General features: G+C 33.4%; 1 protein-coding gene, 1 non-coding gene and 1 pseudogene across 2 annotated transcripts; 1 reads left to right on the forward strand and 2 right to left on the reverse strand.

Annotated features, from left to right (window-relative positions):
• Nucleotides 1-5,465: 5,465 nt before the first annotated feature.
• LOC120119041 lies at nt 5,466-6,406 on the forward strand (annotated as a pseudogene).
• A 1,960-nt stretch (nt 6,407-8,366) lies between these two features.
• TRNAA-CGC lies at nt 8,367-8,439 on the reverse strand. Its single transcript has one exon. It is a non-coding gene; the product is annotated as a tRNA-Ala (tRNA).
• A 4,323-nt stretch (nt 8,440-12,762) lies between these two features.
• LOC120119049 lies at nt 12,763-15,252 on the reverse strand. The gene is made up of 2 exons (XM_039138957.1): nt 14,585-15,252; nt 12,763-13,183 (listed from the first exon to the last, which is right to left on the reverse strand). Exons 1-2 carry the CDS (start codon nt 15,066-15,068, stop codon nt 13,134-13,136), a joined length of 534 nt encoding a protein of 177 aa, XP_038994888.1. The 5' UTR covers nt 15,069-15,252; the 3' UTR covers nt 12,763-13,133.
• Nucleotides 15,253-19,950: the final 4,698 nt, after the last annotated feature.

Here is a 19,950-nt window from a genome sequence, read left to right on the forward strand (position 1 = left end):
TAAATTTAAACTCAGTAATCCACACTTGTACACTCATTTGTTAGTATTCTATAATTATTAGTAATAATTATTAAATCATTAGTATTAAATCATTATTATAAATAATTACTAAATAATAACATAATAATTATTATAAAATCATTATTATAATGATTATTATCAAATCATTACTAAATCATCAAATCATTAAATATTTAAATCATTATTAAATCATTTTTATAATGATTATTACTAAATCATTATTATAATGATTATTATCAAATCATTACTATAATGATTATTATCAAATCATTACTAAATCATCAAATCATTAAATATTTAAATCATTATTAAATCATTTTTATAATTATTATTATTAAATCATTATTATAATGATTATTATCAAATCATTACTATAATGATTATTATCAAATCATTACTAAATCATCAAATCATTAAATATTTAAATCATTATTAAATCATTTTTATAATGATTAATAAATACATAGAAATACATATATGATTACTAATGATGAAGCCTATATCTTGGTAAATTAGGACAATTATTTTTTGAATGGCCTTCACCCCTACATAATCCGCATCTCTTTGCTTGACCTCTCTCTTTAGCATGAAAATCCATACTGGTATGAATTCGAGTGGACTCAGGTCGACCCTTTGGACTTCTGCGAAGCATTGGATTTGGTAGCCATTCATCATGATCCTTTTTGGGCCAATATGATTCATTCGGGATCTGTCTGAACACATAGCTGTAGACATTTAATATCCTACGTAGGTGGAAGCATTCATCAACATAAGTGTATGCGCTTACACCAGCATACATACATGCAGCGACTGCATGAGCACATGGATATTTCCATGCCTGAAAACGACCACAATCACACCATTTGTGTCGTAAATCAACTCTAAATGTTTGGTCTTCTCCTCCGACGTTACGACGTATGCACGACACGACAAAAGTATGACCAACTCGGTCGAAATTATGAACAACCATTGATGTTGCCAATCGCTCATTTGCTTCCATTGATTCCACCACTGTAGGAGCCCAAGTTTTACCTCTATTTATGAGACTCTCAATTTCCTTGCCTTTGTCCGACCAAACTTTACCCAGTCTAAAGTACGTCTCTTTTACCACACTCGCTATTGGGAGATGGCGTGTACCTTTTAGTACCGAATTAATGGCCTCAACAAGGTTTGTGGTCATATGTCCGTATCTCCGACCTTCATCGTATGCTTGCGACCATTTTTCCCGCGGTATTTTTGAAGCCCACTTCCAAACACGCTGGTCATCGTAAAATACCTTCAAATTCTCCAATCTCTTGTCAAAATTTGGTCGACGTAGTTCGTATCCTGTTCCATAATATATTGTGTTAAACCGCAATTAAAAAACCACGTAAAAAATACACAAATATTGAAATTAAAACTTACCCATGCTGACTATCTCGCTACGAATATGTGCGTTATGAAACTGGTCGATACTATTCTTGCCAATATGACGGATACAAAATGTCGGATATGCATACGGAGGTATCCAACGACTTCCTGGTCGTTCAATTGCCGCCAAAATACCCGTTCCTCTATCGGATATCAAGCAAACTCCATCTTCACGAACGACATATTGACGTAGATTGGTCAGAAAGAAATCTCAAGCCTCTGTTGTCTCTCCCTCAAAAATGGCGAATGCAATTGGGAAGATATTTCGCTCACCATCTTGAGCAACTGCCATCAAAAGTACATGCCTATATTGACCATACAACCACGTACCATCTACTTGGATCATACGTTTGCAAAATGGAAATCCTTCAATACATGCCTTGAATGCCCAAAATAGTCTATGAAATATTTTCTTCCCTGGCAGAAGTTGACCTTCTTCGTCATATGCGGGCATGGTTTGAGACTTCACTATAGTTCCTGGGATAAATCGCTTCATTGCTTGTAGCAAATGTGGTAGCTCATTGTACGATGTATCCCAATCTCCATACGTCAACTTCATTGCCTTCATTTTCGCATTCCACACCTTGCCATATTTTACTTGATATCCAAATTGGCTTCAAATAGATGCAGCTAACACTGAACAAGATATCATTGGATCCTTTTCAACCATCGCCTTCACGTATTCACATATTACATCGGAGTCCAATAGTCGGTGGTCTTGTTCGATGGAGTTTCGCAAACATGTGTGCGAACCATTGTACCTCGTGATGACCCAAACATCGTGCCTTTGATTTTTCGACACTCTGATCTTCCACTTGCACTCTGGGCCATATTTTACACACTTTGCGTATAGGGTTTTCTGGTTGGACTCTGCAACATGGACATCAACATGGCATTTGATGCAGTACTCTTTAATCGCCAGCGTAGCTTCATTTTTTCCTCTGAATTGCACCCCAACTGAAAATTCACCAGAATTATCGAATGATTCAGTCATTTGGTACGGAGGTAAATGTGGCATGTCTGGGAATTCAGGTGCCCTCATTGCATCATAGTCTATCTCGTACATGTGAGGAGTAGCTTTATACGGTGCCGGAACTTCATCAATTGCACCTCCACCAAAAATATTTTCGTCGTCGCCCAAAACGGGTTCTTCGGTTTCTTCATCTTCGCTTGAATCATCGTGAATTTCTCCCCATCGATTTTCAGCGTCAATATTAACAACCAATTTCGATATGTTTCTCGTCTCATACTCTGCTGTTGCAGATGTCCCCCCGACTTCATTTACACTTTCCAATAGTGCCATAAAACTGTTCGGGAACCTGTACGTCGGCTCCTCAAACTGACTATATAAAGCCATTTCAGATGGATTTTGAGCCACACCTCTTGATGACCCAGGAACATCACATATGTTACGCACATCAACAAATAACTCAATAACTGCTATATTGGTTGACTCATGTAATCCAACCATGGTTCCAATATCATCATCTTCTTCAAGTGGAACTGCAGCATATCTGACTGGGTTGGGGCATATCATAAACCTATACCTCAAACCATCAACTGCAGCTCGAATTTTTCTTTCTATCTTATGCTTCATTTCTATAAATGTGATGTCTTTTTTGAACATCATATTTATTGGTTTTTCAGACTGAAAAGCTACTCCGACCTCATTTTCCATAATCTGTCCATTATAATGGACAATCGTGAAAAAGTTGTTGCTCATTTTCTCTACAAATAAAAAAATAAATTAATTTAGATTAAAATATTAGATAAGATAATTTCATAAAATATTAAATCATTAAATATAATATAATATACTATTATATTATATTAATGATCAAATAAAATTTGTTATTTAACTTGATTAATTGATTAATTACTAATATTATTAATAATGATTTAATAATTATTATTAATCTAATGATTTGATATTTAATGATTTAATAATAATATGATTTAGTCATGATTACTAATAATTATTTATTATAAATATTTAATGATTTAGATTTGATACTAATTATTTAGTTATTATTACTAATAATCATGATTAGTTTGATAATTTTTTTTATTTTTTAAAAATATCAAACAAATTTGTTAGGCAAAATATCGTAATAATTCGTTGGCCGGATTATTTCATTCAATTAATTTTTACTCCTTACTAATTTACACATACAATATAAATAAAACAAAATATTTTTTTTAAACAACACTAAATATTTTTAAACACAATATTTTTTTAAACAAAAATTATCTCGCACAAATTAGTTTATATAATCTAATATAAACTTACTATCTAACTAATTTACACATACACAACAACAAAAAATAGACAACAAAAAATAATAAATTACTCACGTATTTATGCCTTCCTCCTTTCCTTTCTTTTCCTTATTTGTTTCTTTATTCGAATCAATTTCAACATGGGCAAATGTTGTGGAATAATGCCCTGTATGTGTAAACCGTTTAATTTATTTAAACATCAATAGCTCCCACAAATTAATTTTATATAATCTAATATATTATAATATAACTTAAACTAATAAACTATTTCTTTATTATAATATAACTTAGTTAAAATAACACACTAATTAAGCACTAATTAATTTTTTTATAATATAACTTCAACTTCAATGAACAATCTAATATATGTTTAAAGACACTAACAAATTAATTAATATTTTTTTATATTTAATAACTTAAACTAATTAACTAATTTTTTTTATATAATATAATATATAACTTAAACTAACCAACTAATAATTTATACTAACAAACTAATTAACTAGATTTTAGTTTTACCCTAAACCCTAAACTAACAAACTAATAATTTCATATAATAAACTAAATTAAACAATAAAAAATTACCTCACAAACTATGTTTGATCCTTTATCTTATTTTCTTCTTCTTCTTCCTTTTCCTTCTCTCGGCAAAGTTTATATGTGCTTATGCTTATACTCCTGGTTGTTCTTCTCCTTCTATCCTAAACCCCATATCATTTATATAAAGCAAAAAATCGTTGTACAAAGTCTTTAAAATTTGACTATTGAATAAAATATTATTAGGATTGAATCGTATAACTATTGAGCATTGAAAGTCTTCAATTGAACAGCAATATTTGTTGTATTTAACAGCTAAATTAACGCTGCAATCATACAGCTATGGATGCAACGCATGCAGCTACGGATGCAGGAATCTCCCAGCTAGCTATGGATGCAACGCATGCATGAGTGATACAGTTAAAGCTTGGTCGTTGCATGCATGATTGCTACAGTTAAAGCTTGGTCGCGATGCAGGAATCTCCCAGCTATGGAGACTCCATGGCGACCTACCACCTACCCTACCACCTACCATGTCGTAGGGACTCCATGGCGACCTACCATGTCGTCGGGGACTCCATGGCGACCTACCATGTCGCGACCTACCATGTCGCCGGCAACCTAGAACCGATCCTTGGTCGCCCCGAGTGCCCCATGCATGAACCGATCCTTGGTCATCCTTGGTGCATGGCCCATGCAGAGGTTTGCCGAGATCAGACCACGTGAACAAAGCGCATGCGACCTATCCCATGCCTCGTGCATGGCCCATGCATAGCACCAAAGCAGCATCAGCGAGCAACAGCGGCCACCAAAAGCAAATAATGATGGACGCCGGGCGTGCATGGCGACCTATAAGGACTCCGGGCGTGCATGGCGACCTATGTTGCCACTGTAGAATTTACCCCATTCGAGCAATTAATCTGCCCAGTGCATCATCTCGTAAAATATTTTTTTTGAATCCATTATGTCGTGAGTTTTGCCATATATATATATATAAAGCGTACTTTGATGAATATTATAAGTTCCTGGTGCATCATCAAACCAAGCCCCATGCATCTCTTTTAATTTCTCAATCTATGTAAACCATGCACGAAACCAATCAATTGTGTATGACTATTGCCTCTGCAAAAGTAAACTGAGAGAACCTTGAGATAAACCCACAATTTCTTTGTCTTTTCTTTCACCTTCTTTCCTTGTTCTTATTCTGCTGTATTTCCATGATGTCTCCTGATAAGCCTCCTGCAAAACCAGGCAGTTCTAAAGAAGAAACTCAAAAGAGTGACGACAGAAAAACAAGTTCATCAAGGACACAAGAGAAAACCCTAAAGTGTCCCAGATGTGACTCTCCCAACACCAAGTTTTGTTACTACAACAACTACAGTCTCTCTCAGCCCAGGCATTTCTGCAAGACCTGTAGGAGGTACTGGACTAAAGGTGGTGCTCTGCGTAACGTGCCCATAGGCTGTGGTTGCCGGAAGAACAAGAAGATGAAACCGTCTTCAAGGCTGTCATGTGAGTCCAGAGGCTCCGCTTCGAGTTCAGAAATGGGTGGACTGAAGTTCCTTCATGAGATTTCTCCGGCCGTGGATTTTCAGCTCGGTGGGTTGTCGTTTCCTAGGCTTAATCCTTCACGAGCAACCGGTATTTACAACCAGTTCGCTTCATTTGGAGATGGGAATAGTCCTTTTTTATGTCTTGATCCGTCTAGTAGCTCGAGTTTTCTGATGGGGTTTAGTAACTATCCCAACTGTAGCCTTAGTTGTGCAATTCAGGAGATGGAATCTTCGTTTAACGTTAACAGTAGCCTTGCTTTTTCAATCCCATAAACCGATATTTACACTGGAAGTTGCAGCAGCAAAGGTTAGCTATGTTCTTTGATGGTGAGAATCAAAAGGAAAATAGCAGCACCACTGCTTATTCAGCTCCGCCACTCGATGAGAACCAAGCCAAAAAGCCATTGCCCATTTTGTTCCAGAATCTGGAGGTTTCAAAATCTGAAAACATTTCGACTGCTGGGAATCCAAGGAAAGACACAAGCAATGAATGGTTCTTGGGGAATTCTTATGCTGCACCAGTAACTCAAACTCCAACCACTAGCAGCAACTGGAACGGGGTTCAACCATGGAATGATTTTCATCAGTACAGCACTTTGCCCTAAAAACGTGAATGATGAAAGAAGGTAGAGGCAACAAAAGTAAGAAAACTAGTAATGTATTTTCTATAAAAAGAAAGAACCCATTTAGGTAATTATCTGCCCAATACTCCAATATCTTTCATTGGGTTCTTTCAGTTATCAACATGTAAAAGAATGAGATTGTTTTTTTTTCAGTCATTTACTTAATCACTTTATAATTTTCCATTTTATTTCCACCAATTGTTTGTGTTTGATATATGGTATGATTAGATGTGTTCTTTAAAAACTCAATCTATCAATAGATATCGTTTGGGTGGGTTACTGTTTGTGTCGAAGACATTGATATGACTTCACTCCAATGCGTAGGGATCTGCAATGGGGGAATTAATGGCATTTGTTTGATGTTGAGTCAGTGTCCAAAACTCTCAGTGACTCAGTACTGTCTCACTCAATTTTCTCTCCCTACTAAATTAAGGAACCGAGTGAGACTCAGGCTGTTCGAGGCCACTGAACAATGTCAGTTTGTCACCATATAAATGAAACACCACGGCTGCTGGATTAGCTGCTCTCTTCCTCGCCTTACCCCTGCCTTGCAGTGTATAAGCCTGCGACTGTATTCCCTCTCTCGATGCCGAAGGCTCTTAAATAATTAGTTGCAGCGTGCTGTGATTTGGTATGTAAAAAAAAAGGTGGCGGCTTCTAAGTGAATTCAATTAAAGACTGTCGACTCTAAAGAAATTAAAGAAGGATTAATACCAAAATAAGTGCCCAAACTATATATCGAATCTCAAATAGGTGCCTAAATTATCTTTTGACCAATCCAGGTGTCTAACGTTACAAATGTTATCTATTTAAGTGTCCGAGCCATCAATAACTTTAATTTTCACCATTAAGTGATACGTGTCGCAATCTGGTGAATTTGAATTTTTTTAAATATTATTATATTTATAGAAAAAAATCCCAAAATACCTAAAATCCTCAAATTCTATCTTTAACTCGCCGCCGCCCTTACCGGACACGACCACCGTCGTCGACGTAGTCCCTGCCATCCTCCTAGTCATATGTCGTCGATTGACCGTCGAGATCGTGTGGGAACATAATTTTTGTCCTAGGGTTCGCGGGGTATAAAACATCGATTCACCGTCAATCGATCACGATTTCATGGGGGTTTCGTTGTCGGGGGAGACAAGATCGACGGCAAAGGGCGACGACAGGCGTGGATTTAGGGGTTGAAATGAACTTTTTCAAAGTTTTTGGGTTATTTCACGTGTTACTTAACGGGAGAAATTAACGTTGTTGAAGGTCTGGGCATGTAAATGGGTAACGTTTGACACCTGAATGAGTCAAAAAATAGTTTAAACACCTTTTCGAGAAAAGCGGTATAGTTTGAGCACTTATTTTGGTTTAGGGGTTGAAATGAACTTTTTCAAAGTTTTGGGGTTATTTCAAAATGTTTATGTTTTTCTTTAAAAATATATATTTCTATTTTTTTATTTTTAATAAAAATTTTAAAAGCACAAGATTGTGACATGTGTTACTTAACTGATAAATTAACGTCGTTGAAGGTCCGAGTATGTGAATGAGTAACGTTAGACTCCTGAATGAGTCAAAAAATAATTTAAGCACTTATAAAGAAGTATAGTTTATACTTGTGGTAAAGATATTGTTGTTTTTTCTTTGAGGACCTGAGCATCATAAATGTCCGGAGTCTAACGTTACTCATTTATATACTCGGATCTTCAACGACGTTAATTTATTATATGTGAAATAAATTTTAATAGGATAGATGAAATATTTATTATATATATGTGAAATAAATTATATTATTTTCGTATTTTTTTTCCTAATCGGATTGTGTACACAATAGATAGTTTTTGTTTTTCCTTTTCTGGAAGAACAAAGGTTTTTAAGCCCATTCAACCAAGTTCGTAAACTGGGCTCTGCTAAAAAGAAAACAGCATATAGAAATGCAAATCATGTAAAATGGAGGTGCGGGGAATCGAACCCCGTGCCTCTCGCATGCGAAGCGAGCGCTCTACCATATGAGCTACACCCCCACACTGATGCGGGGAATCAAAATCCGTACTTCTCGTATTCAAAGGAAGTGCTTTGCCATATGAGCTATGTCCCCTGTTGTCTGTTTCATCAGATTTATATAGGATACTACAACCAAATAGCACAAAAGCAAAGCGCAACAAAGACAAAAAAAAAACCCTAAAATGTTAAGGGGGAAAAACATAAGTGGTTGACGAGTTTCTTGAACTCACACATCTTACAAATATAATTTCTTGAACTCAGAACATCTAAAAAGAACAACTTTCCTTTTAATTATTGAGACTACTTGATGAGTTATTTAATTTATAATTCTTAAATTGTGTAATGCTATATTACATATATAATTTAACGTGTAACCAGGTTAATAAGTAATTGTGCTATTATAGTGTATGGATAATCAAAACTATATTATATCTATTACTTATAATTAATTATGTGGATATAAATATTGTAAATATAATTAATATAATATAAATTTTAATAATTTAATTTTATTATAATTAAATTTAAGATGATGCGATTGATCATACAATTATTAAATATCACTAATAAAATTACTAATATTATGATTTATAGATATTACAAACTAACCCAGTTTTTATATGTGTTGATCAAATATGAATCACTAATAAAGTAGTATAATTGTATGATTAACCCTTTGAGAATTTAAGAATTTCTTTTTTTGTTGGTATATTTTATTCAAATTGATATTAGGTTGATGAAAGATATTACACCTGACTTTTCTTCTTTGAGAACGTCTACAAGTTCTCAACATACCAGAAGCAAAAACATCAAGCACTTTTGCCTTCAGTTCTGCTTTTCTTCATTTGAGCATCTATTTTTCATCTTCTTCATCGGCCGAAAAACTTCCGCCAAGCGCGGTGAGTGAAGAGAAGCTGAAAATATCTAGTATGAGCAAGAGAAGACAGACTAGTGTCCAAGTCTATATAGCTTTATGGCTATGGGGGGTTCTATGAGATTAGTTTATACTGTACAGTCATCGATCTGATTATACTGGTTTTTATGACCTGTACATTTCACGTGGAGGGAAATTGATGGTCCTCGGTGGAAATATTAATGAGGGGTACATGCAAGATGATCGAGGAACCATGCGGAAGTAAGAGAAAAACCAAGCATTAGAACCTTGTTAAGAAGTTTCAGCGAAAGTTCTCCTCTCGTATGGTAAAAAAGCCCATGCCCGTCATCGATTAACTAGGATCAGCCAAGAATCGGTGGGAAAATAACGTCAGGAAACACAAATTCCAACATGGTGAGATAAACGCGGCAAAAAGATCGAAACTATTTCTTCCTTCAGTCATTGCTTAATTGGTATCAAAATCGAGATCTGTTAACATCACCTTCAAATATGACAAACCACCATTAACCACCACCAAGTACTTCAAATTCGACCGCATGAAAGACTAAAATCATCAATGATCTTCTAAGCGGGCAGAACCTCATAACACCCCATAACACTCCTATATTCAGTCAGCACACAGCCGGGCAGGGGGGGAAGCTTTTTCCTTGATTTATAGCTGCCAAAACTAGCCATAAAGAATACATATTGGTAAAAGTCAGATATACTATCCACAAAATATATCATACATGCGAAGAATTATGTCCGCATGTTATAATATATGCCTATAAAACACAAGCCTAGCTTTCAAAACTTCCAATTCCAACACGCAACTTTCCCGTCCTCTTTCCCAGTTCTTTCTTTGTTCCTCTGAGAAGCACACCATCTCATATGAATTGTTTCATTCACGTTCCATCAACTAACGGTTAGCTGTTCATATTCAGTAAAACAAGATGTTCTTTAAGAATAAAAAACACAGATACACCCCCACCCTTAAAAAAATCTACTTGCCTGATTCCTTCAGCTTAAAAAAGGTGCCCTAATACCAACCTGAAACCAAAATGCAATAAGCACTGCCATGACTCTGTTCAACTCAATACAGCCTGAGATCTTTTATACATGTTACTATATTACTATTATGTGCTATGCCTTCCATGACTCTGTTCAACTCCATACAACCTGAAACTAGAATGCAACACCTCAGCATACTTGCCACCTGAATGCTCACAACTTAAACACACAATCAAAGATTGTGTTTAGCCTCCTAATGCCAAAAACTTCCACCTAAAACGACACTTCTCAAATCAATATAAACTAACAATTAACAAATAAAATGAGATAAAAAAGGACTAACAACAAAGACAAAACACCCACTTCTTGAACTCACTCACCAAAGCAACTACAAAGTGTATTTTACAGAGATCTTGGCCTTGTACCTCTCGTGCCTGCAACAAACACCTGACCACGCTATCCACTTTTTCTTAACTTAAATATTCAATCGACGAATATGATTTAGCCCTGTAATGCAAGAAACTTCCACCTGATATGAGGTTATCGAATCAGTATAAATTAAGCAACACATTGAGATTGAGAACACCAATTTGTAGAACTCATTCAACTCATAATTAACATCAAACCAAACAATTTAATACAAAAAATAGTAAATTCACTAATTTTCCATAAAACCCCCAACAAATTTTGAGCTATTCAAACCCTAAGTGCAAGAAACAATCCTTTCACATTTTCAAACCAGCTGTAATGTAATTCCTTCCATCTATTAAACAGGATAACGCATACACAAAAACAACAAAGACAAAGTATTGTAAGAGGGAGGTATTAACAAAAAGATATTCTGTAAAGTTCGGCGAGGGAAAAGCTTCTGTTTTATTTAGCAGGAAGCGAAGAGAAGATGCGCTCCACGTATTCTCGTTGCTCGTGAAACCGTTGTTTGAGGTAGGACTCGAGGATTTCCATGACGGAAACGAAACGCTTCATTTCTTCGAGCCTGCGAGTGAGTTCGGCCTCTCGAGCCCTGGCTCGCTCGAGACGAGCTTCCGTCTCGGCTAGCCGAACACGAAGCGTATCCACCGCCAAAGCATTGTTGTTGCGGGACGGACGGTTCGGTGAGAGAGATCGCCTTTGGTGACCGTAACACATTTTCTCTTCACAGAAAAAACGATTAAGAAGAAAATGGACCGTTTGTCGTTCCGAATGATCGAAGAGTGGAGAAGGACGTGGTTTTCGCAGAGTTGATGCGAGCAAAAGAGGTTTACATCGCGTCGTTGTATTCTCGTTGATATGGACCGTTGGATGAAATTAGTGGAATCGGCATTACCTTTTTGATGAGTCGGACTCGGTCGATCAGCCCAATGTCAATCCATCATCCATGATTGGATCAGGGTTTGCTGATAAGAATGACGAAAAGGCTTGAAGAAAGCATATGTGGTTGGCCGATCAATCATAAAATAATGGGTTAAATATTAAATATTTATGTTGTTTATATTTAAAAAATTTAATTCTTTTTAATTTTATTGTTAAACACTGATTCGACAGTTTGAAATACAACTCGATACCTTTTCTTAATCTGGGTAAAAAGATATTTGAGACCTCAAACTTTAAAAAAAATTTATCGTTGCCCTCTAAGTCTGGAAAAATTTAATATAATTCACTAACGTTTTATGTCATTGATCAATAATTATATTATTTTATACTGAATGACACGTTAAACAGACTAACATCTTTTTTTTCTCTCAATCTAACCCTCCAACTTAAAAAAATAACTCAATATCTTATTTTTTTCTCTTCTATTTTAGTCACTAAAATGTAAAAAATTTCAATTTAATTATTCAACCTTTAAATTATTCATGTTATAATCATCATAATTTATTTTATTAATATTTATATATGATGTGACATTTATTATTCTTATTTTATTAATATATAATTAAATTTAAATTTTTAAAATTATATTAAAACAAAAATATATTCCCAAAAATATAATTAAATTAAAAAAATAATCTCACTCCTTTATTTATTTCCAAATCTCCACTTTTCTCCTTTATCATCTCATCTTATTTTTTGTTCTTTTTCAATCAAAGATTTCTTTCTTTTTTTTTATTACCCGTTCAAGTAGCTCATCTCTAATTTTTTCAATTTTTTCACATGTTTAATATGGGTTCACTAAATCTGATAATGAAGGCAAAAAAAAAAAAAAAGAGAAATCTTTGATTGAAATGAAAAAATGTCATATCATATATAAATATTAATAAAATAAATCATGATAATTAAAACAGGAGCAATTTACAAGTTGAGTGATTAAATCATGATAATTAAAACATGAGTAATTTAAAAGTTGAGTGATTAAATTGAAAACTTTTAAAATTTAGCGACCAAAATAGAAGAGAGAAAAATACGAGGGCGTCAACTTAAAAAGTCCGATGGTTTGATATTTGAAACGATTCTTACAATATTAAGAAAACACGTGTTTTAAATTATGTATTATATAGATTTGGATACAAGTGTTCATCGTATATTTAACTTAAAAAGGTGTTCCGCGAAAAGATAGTGAGATCCCATCCGTGAAGAAACGAGTGTCTCTCAAACGAATGTAAGCAGGGAGGATGACTAACCAAAACAGAGTGACATCATGGAAATATCTCCATCCTCCATAGCTGTTGTTGACCCCTGAATTCTACCAGAAGCTGATGCAGATCCCATCTCCACCATAATCGCGACTTCGTTTTCTTCATAAAATATATACATTACACACTGATGCTAATTACTTCTTCATGAGAACCCTCCGCTGAATCATTAAACTTCACCTACAGACTGTCAGTCGGTTCAGAAGTTCGGGAAGGACGAAAACCACGGCGGCACCAAGTTGCTTCCCTCTGCATGTTTTAGCCAAAATGCAAAGAAAATGGTTATAGGAAAGAAAAACTACATTTACTAACATCTTTTAACAGCTCAGAAACATCCAGAACTCATGAATAACAAGAACTGCAATATGGAATCCATCACATTGAGGATAAAAGATAATAAGTTCAATGCCTCACCCTAAGCCACAGATGATTATTCATAGAGACAATGAGAAGTGATTTGAGATTGATAATGTTTATGAGGCACACTACCAAGCAGGTCTAGATATAAGCATGCAAGCTGAAAGGTATACAACATTGTTTGATACTTAAAACTATAAAAGTTCACTCAAGGTTGAAGCTAGCAACAAATACATTAGAAGGGCTGTCTCGGCCATTATCGGGATCCGGAGCAAAAATAAAAAAAGGGACCCCTAAGCAATGGAGACGTAAGTAATTAATTTTAAAACTAAACGATCAAAAAAACAATGCGCATAACTTTTACATAATAATAAGTTAGTTCACTAAAATTAAAAATTACATATTATTCACTTGAACAATCTCATCCTCAAAGCATTCCTCAATGCCCATGACGTTAATGAAGATTTGAAGAAGTTTAAGAGTTGATTTGGGGAGAAGAAATTGAGAACTAAATGAAATGAGAAAAATGTTGAAGATGGGGAGTTTAAATTGGTTTACGCTCCGGCTACGATAGCTGGGGGGCAACATTAATAGTTCACTCTGAAAATTGAGATGCAGCAAAGTTCAATTGATACATTTGGAGAAGTTCATCAATGATTACCAACCAATTATTTCAGAATTGTAGATACTTCATACTATCCAAACACTTTTCCCCCAAATCTCACTCTAACAAGCTGACAGATAGGATATTCAACATGAAAGGGGGAAAAAGTGATAAAGGATGCACCCGTTTCTGTTTATACTTTTCCCATATTTAAAGGAACTAAAAGAGTAACTTTCAACACTAGAGGCTGCTCTCCACCGTTCACTAAGTTCCAAAAATTGTGTGAAGCTTTTATTACACTTTAATGTATATTATTCCATCACAGATTTCAACAAATTGAAAAATGGATGCTGCAAGAATTATGTGCAGTGATCAAGCAAGAAGCTACACATGCTACCAAAAATGTAGCACTTGATGTTACCTAGTACAGAACAGTGATATATATGTGAAGTAGAGACAGCAAAAGCTTACAGTCAAAGCACAAACAGGCATAAAGAACGACGAATGCAGTTATAAAAACATGTAGCTTCAAAGACTGAGGTGCAACTAAAGATGAAACAAAAACGATCAACTAGCCTTAAAGATCCAGGGTAAAACTTTTAAGCAGATTCTAAATGCCAATCCACATTCAATCAAATCAAATATCAGAAATGAAAAAGGGAATTATTTATACAGAAATAAGCTCTCACCGGAAGAGAATCCAGTAGGGAGGTTCTCGATTGCACTCAAGAGCTGGTTATTGGGGCTTTCGGCGAGTTCCTTGCAACCAGGTCTATAAGATGGAACCAGAACAGCAAACCCACCATCATCCTCATCATGGCCTTGAAAGCCAGGACCATGTGGTTCTTCCCAACCAATGGACCATTCTGGACCTTCTGAATCATATCCAGACAAATGTAAACCATCTGATGGAATCACCACAACATCACATTCTTCATCAATCACCTTCCTCTCCTCACTACCTTGCCACTTTGTCTTTCCTTTCCTTTGGGTTATCTTTGTTTGGAATTTAATAGTTTCAGACTCTCTCAAGCCCAATCCCCAATCAGAAGTAGAAGAAGAAGAAGAAGAAGAATTCAGAGAATTTAAAGAAGACCCATTTGAAACTGGCTGTTTCTCCTTATTTCCACCACCCCAAAACCACCATGGAAACCTATGAAAAGAAACTGCCATCTTTTAACAACATTAAAACTCAAAAACTTTTTTAAAGTTTCAAAGGTTAGCTTTCTCGCAGTTAGACAATCAATTAACCCATCAATCTAGTTCAAAATTAGAACAAAACTTGGAAAGATATTAAATGAATCCAATATATTTTTTCAACCATAATTGAAGTAAAAAACTTGTAATTATGGCTCTAGCAAACTGTCTTCTCTACAGAATCCCTTTTTTTTAAAGCAAGACAAAATTATCCAGTGAAAACAGGTCTTTTTCAAACAGCAATGGTTTTCCTCTTAAAAGTCCACCGTTCATGAACCTTATTTTTCTTAGCTCAAAAGGTGCATGACTAGAGTCGTCAAAAAAAACAAATTTACAACTTCCACCCCAATAAAAAGAACAACAGTTCTTTTAGTTTTTTTTAATTTAAAAAAACTATTCAAAGCTCAAAATTTTTAGAACAGGTAGTTCGATTTTGATTAAAAAAAGAAATTCCAGAGAAAATCGAAATAATCCATGATTGCCAAACGAAACAAGCACCGGAAGAAAAGAATTTCCCGGGGGGAAAAAACTCAGGCTTTTGGTCGAGTGGATAAGAAAATCAAAAAACACGTTGAATTCACTGGTAAAAAAGGGTGAAATTCAACATGTCGGAGAAGGAGAGACTTCATTAATCAACCAATAACAAAAGGGAAAGTAGAGAACCCTAAATTTTACGATCTCTCACTCATCCCTATTTTTTCCCATTACTTTCTCTCAAAAGGTTTCTCTTAACCGATAAATATATAAACAAAGTTTTCTTCTCGAATTTATAGATACTTTTTAAAGGGGGTAGTAAAATGCATCCAACGGTCAAGATGCAATGGTGGAAGTTAATGATTAAAGGTTTTTTTTATTAAAATATAGAACAATTAGCTAAAACTATATTTTGAACCGTTGATCTAGCGAAAAGCGGAGGAGTGAGGATCGTCCAGATTTGCTGAAGTGGGTACCGTAAAATCCAATCATTGCGTGCAAGCAACATAATCGTTGAGAATTCATAACTTCTAGAAATAATAATAATATTTTAATTATTAAAAATATTTTAGTTCATATATAATTAATATTATTTTAAAATTAAAATTAATGTAATAGCGTTATTATAATATCTATCATCAAACTTGATATATAAATTTAAGATGTAAATAATCTATGTAAGTTTAATATGTCCGGAAAAATATAGAGACCTAAGATCAGGGTAGTCGAGTAGTGTGGGTCACAGTAATAGGATGTAACATCTCTGTCTTCTTTTTAATGTATTTGTAGTAATTTCCATAACTTCTACTTTTTATACGTTTCTGCCATTAAAATTTATGAAGGTTTAAAATTACGGTAGCGGAGTAGTATTGTCTTAGTTTAAGTTTTAACCCATTTGACTTTATTCATTCTCGTAACTTGCAATATCTAACTAATGTGTATCATTCTCTTCATGTTTCCTCTTTTTAAATTTAGCTCGGACTTACGTTTTCTGTCTATATGTAAAGATTTTTACGCAGAGATTTATTTGCAGGGATCCATTACAGACGCGCATATGTAGACTGCATATGAAGACTGTTCAACTATGTATTTATTTATTTATTTATACATGCATTGTATTTTATCTTTATTTTTTAATTTTCTGACTGCCGAAAGTCTTCCACGGAAGTTGTTCTCAACCTGACGTTGGGGGCATCCCACTACCCAACCACATTACATATGGGAATAGGGTTTTGTTGTTGTTGTTGTTGTAGTAGTATAATCATTAGGGTAGTAAAAACCTTTTCACGTGATTATATTGTGATATCCAAACACGCTTGAAGTATACATGAATTTGAGGGTGTTTATTGTTTGGTTTTAATCGATTTAATTAAAATTTAATTTAATCAATCAGATGTTAAATCGATTAATAATAATTTTTAATTTTTATCATCAATTATTTTGATTCGAAATCGATTAATTAATTAAATTAACTAAAATTATTATTATTATTATTAATATTATTATTATTATATATATATATATATAACTTAGATCTATTAAAAAAAACTAATTACATTTTAATAACACACGATCCATTGAACTTTGAAGAATCAATCAAATTTTAGATATCAAAATGAGGATATGACTCTCTTGTCCACCGCAAAGGATGAGGGCATGCAATAATGGATCTATATATATATATAACTTAAATCTATTAAAAATGAAAACTAATTGCATTTTAATAACACACACAATCCATTAAACTTGAAGACTTGATCAATTTTTAGAACTCAAGTTGAGGATATGACTCTCCTGTCCACCGCAAAAGATGAGGCCATGTAATCATGGAACTGGAATTTATCATTACCCTCCTTTAGTTTTATTTGAATATCAAGCATTCATGCTCCACCTGACTTCCCAAAAGTAAATAGCTTGCTCGACAAAGCTGCTAAATGCTCACCAAATATCTTTCAAAGGGGTCGATGATTTAGGCCAAAGTAGTACTAATTAGGGATGGATCGAGGGGCCGAAAAGTGTGGTCGCACCTCCTAAGAATTAAAAATTTTCTGGTGTTTTATATAAATTATTTAATTTTGCATCTTAGAGATTTATTAATCTTAAAGTTTTTATATAATCTTTTATGTTCTCACCTTTTAACATAAATTCATACGGTCGTCCCGACAGCTATTACCAAAAAAATTTAGAGGCTTTTTTTTGGGTGGGGGTGTTGGGGAGTTGAAATTTAAGTAAAAAATCATATTGAGATTTGAGAGAATATGCTTTTATTTTCCTTTTATTCTTATCAATCTTGTATTAAAAGACTTTATCTTCATCTTTGAATAAGCTTTTAGATATCTGTATTCTACTTTACAAACGAGGAGAAAGAGACAATAGAATTAGGGGTGTGGAAAAAGTTTCAATACGATGATCCGATCTGAAAATTTAGATATCCAATTCGTTTTTTGATTTTTGGATAATTCGAATCAGATATTCGAATTTTTTAGATAATCGGATCAGATACTAATCGGATAAAATCTACTTTCGAATTATCCGAAAATCTGAAGAAAAAAATTATGCCTTTAAATTTTAGATACATTTAGACCAATAAATGATAAGCTCACTAACCTATTAAAACTCTAACTCAATAATAATTAGAGTATTTAATTATTTATTGTGTGTAGTAATTAAATATATATATATATATAATATAGTAGAAGTATCGAATATTTATCGTTAAATCACAAAATTTAAAAATTTAAAATTACTTTTTTTGATCAAATTAAATTTTATATTCGTATTTGGATATCCGGATATCCGATCCATAAAATCGGATATTCAATTTTTTCAGATCAAATACGAATCATTATTTTAGATATCTGAAATTTTTAAATATTCAAATTTTCAGATCAAATTATATCATATATCCGATTTTACACACTCTAATCAGAACGAATATAAGGCTGTATTACTTTGCAATACCTTAATGTGTACATTGTTCACAAACTTGATTTTTGTATATTCTTTTACCCTTAAAAAGAAAATAAAAGCTGTGGGTATTGAATTCCTTGGTATTGGCGAAGGACTAGAGGCCTATAGTGTCGCATTCAGAGTAAGTTCATTAATGAGTTACTAATCCGTCTTGATAAGTTCGCAAGTAATTTATTAATTTTTTTATAATTTTTTAATAATTATCTTAAAATTTATATAATTCAAAAAATTACTAACGTATAAGTAGATAATAAAAATAATAAATTACTAATCTATTAATTTTCTAATAAATAATTAAAAATACTAAATTATTAATGAACTAATTATTATTATTTTACTACACCTAAAAATTAAACTCTAATTGTTATTAATTTAATGTATTTATAGATTGTTATTTTCGGTGTTTAGATTTTGAATTTATTCATAAACACTTTTGATATTTTTTTGGTTAAATTTATTAATTTATGTTTATATTAAGTTCTATGTAGTATTAGTAGATTTTACTTATAGTTAAAAAAAGTAAAACAAAAAATTCAAACTTAACGAGAGACGAGGCGAGCAACGAGCTTTAGGAGCTTAAAGAGCAACCAGTCGAGCAATAATTTTCTTAACGAGTATGAGTTGAACTAAATTTTAACGAACTTAATGAATAATGTGTTAAGTCGAGTAACAAATTTTTTTTAATGAGCAGTATCTTATTTACCATTCTACTCACTTAATAATCACCCTTAATGCATGCATAGACACTCAATGTCATTCCCATTCCCCACTTGGGCAAAGCACCAGCACATGAAGCCGCGCAATGGGCGTTTAGACGAAGACAAATATACACTTGTGGCGGTCGTCTATAACGTGGTACACACATAATCAATCATATCATTATCATGTCTGAGCTGAGCACATGGGCAAAATCAAAATCGATTCGGGCATTGCTTTCGGCTCCCAAACCCTAAAGAGGCTCATTGGAGGAATATCATTATCATGTTTAGTTTTTTTTGATATTATCACCACATGAAAATGTAACATAACCAATAATAATTATTGTATGAGAATATCATTGAGAATAGTATCACTTATTTCCGTTAAGGCAATGTGATTATAAAATAGTATATGTTTTAAATACTCTTAATTATTTGACGATAAATATTTAATTATCTTATTACAGTCGTTGGTGTTCAAACTCATGATCTCTATAAACAATAACGATTCCTTTAATCACTAAGGATAAAATCATTTTATTATTATTATTATTTTTTTTATAAAGAATCACAATTTTTTTTTATAAAGAATCACAATTCTAAAATAAAAATTATAAAAAATGATAGTGTATTATTATTATTATTATATGATAAAGAATAATTCAACAAACGATGTTCAACTAATGATAACTTTTTTTAAATTTTAAATAAAATAA

The sequence above is a fragment of the Hibiscus syriacus genome, unplaced genomic scaffold (assembly GCF_006381635.1).
Source record: "Hibiscus syriacus cultivar Baekdansim isolate YM2019G1 unplaced genomic scaffold, ASM638163v2 tig00110330_pilon, whole genome shotgun sequence".
NCBI lineage: Eukaryota > Viridiplantae > Streptophyta > Magnoliopsida > Malvales > Malvaceae > Hibiscus > Hibiscus syriacus.

What these genes read in the sequence shown, in the direction of transcription:
- LOC120119049 (XM_039138957.1), bottom strand. Translation starts at nt 15,068, where the DNA reads ATGGCAGTTTCTTTTCATAGGTTTCCATGGTGGTTTTGGGGTGGTGGA. An exon ending in CCCTACTGGATTCTCTTCCG is followed by an intron (nt 13,184 to 14,584) that starts GTGAGAGCTTAT and finishes TAAAACATGCAG; the next exon opens with AGGGAAGCAACTTGGTGCCG.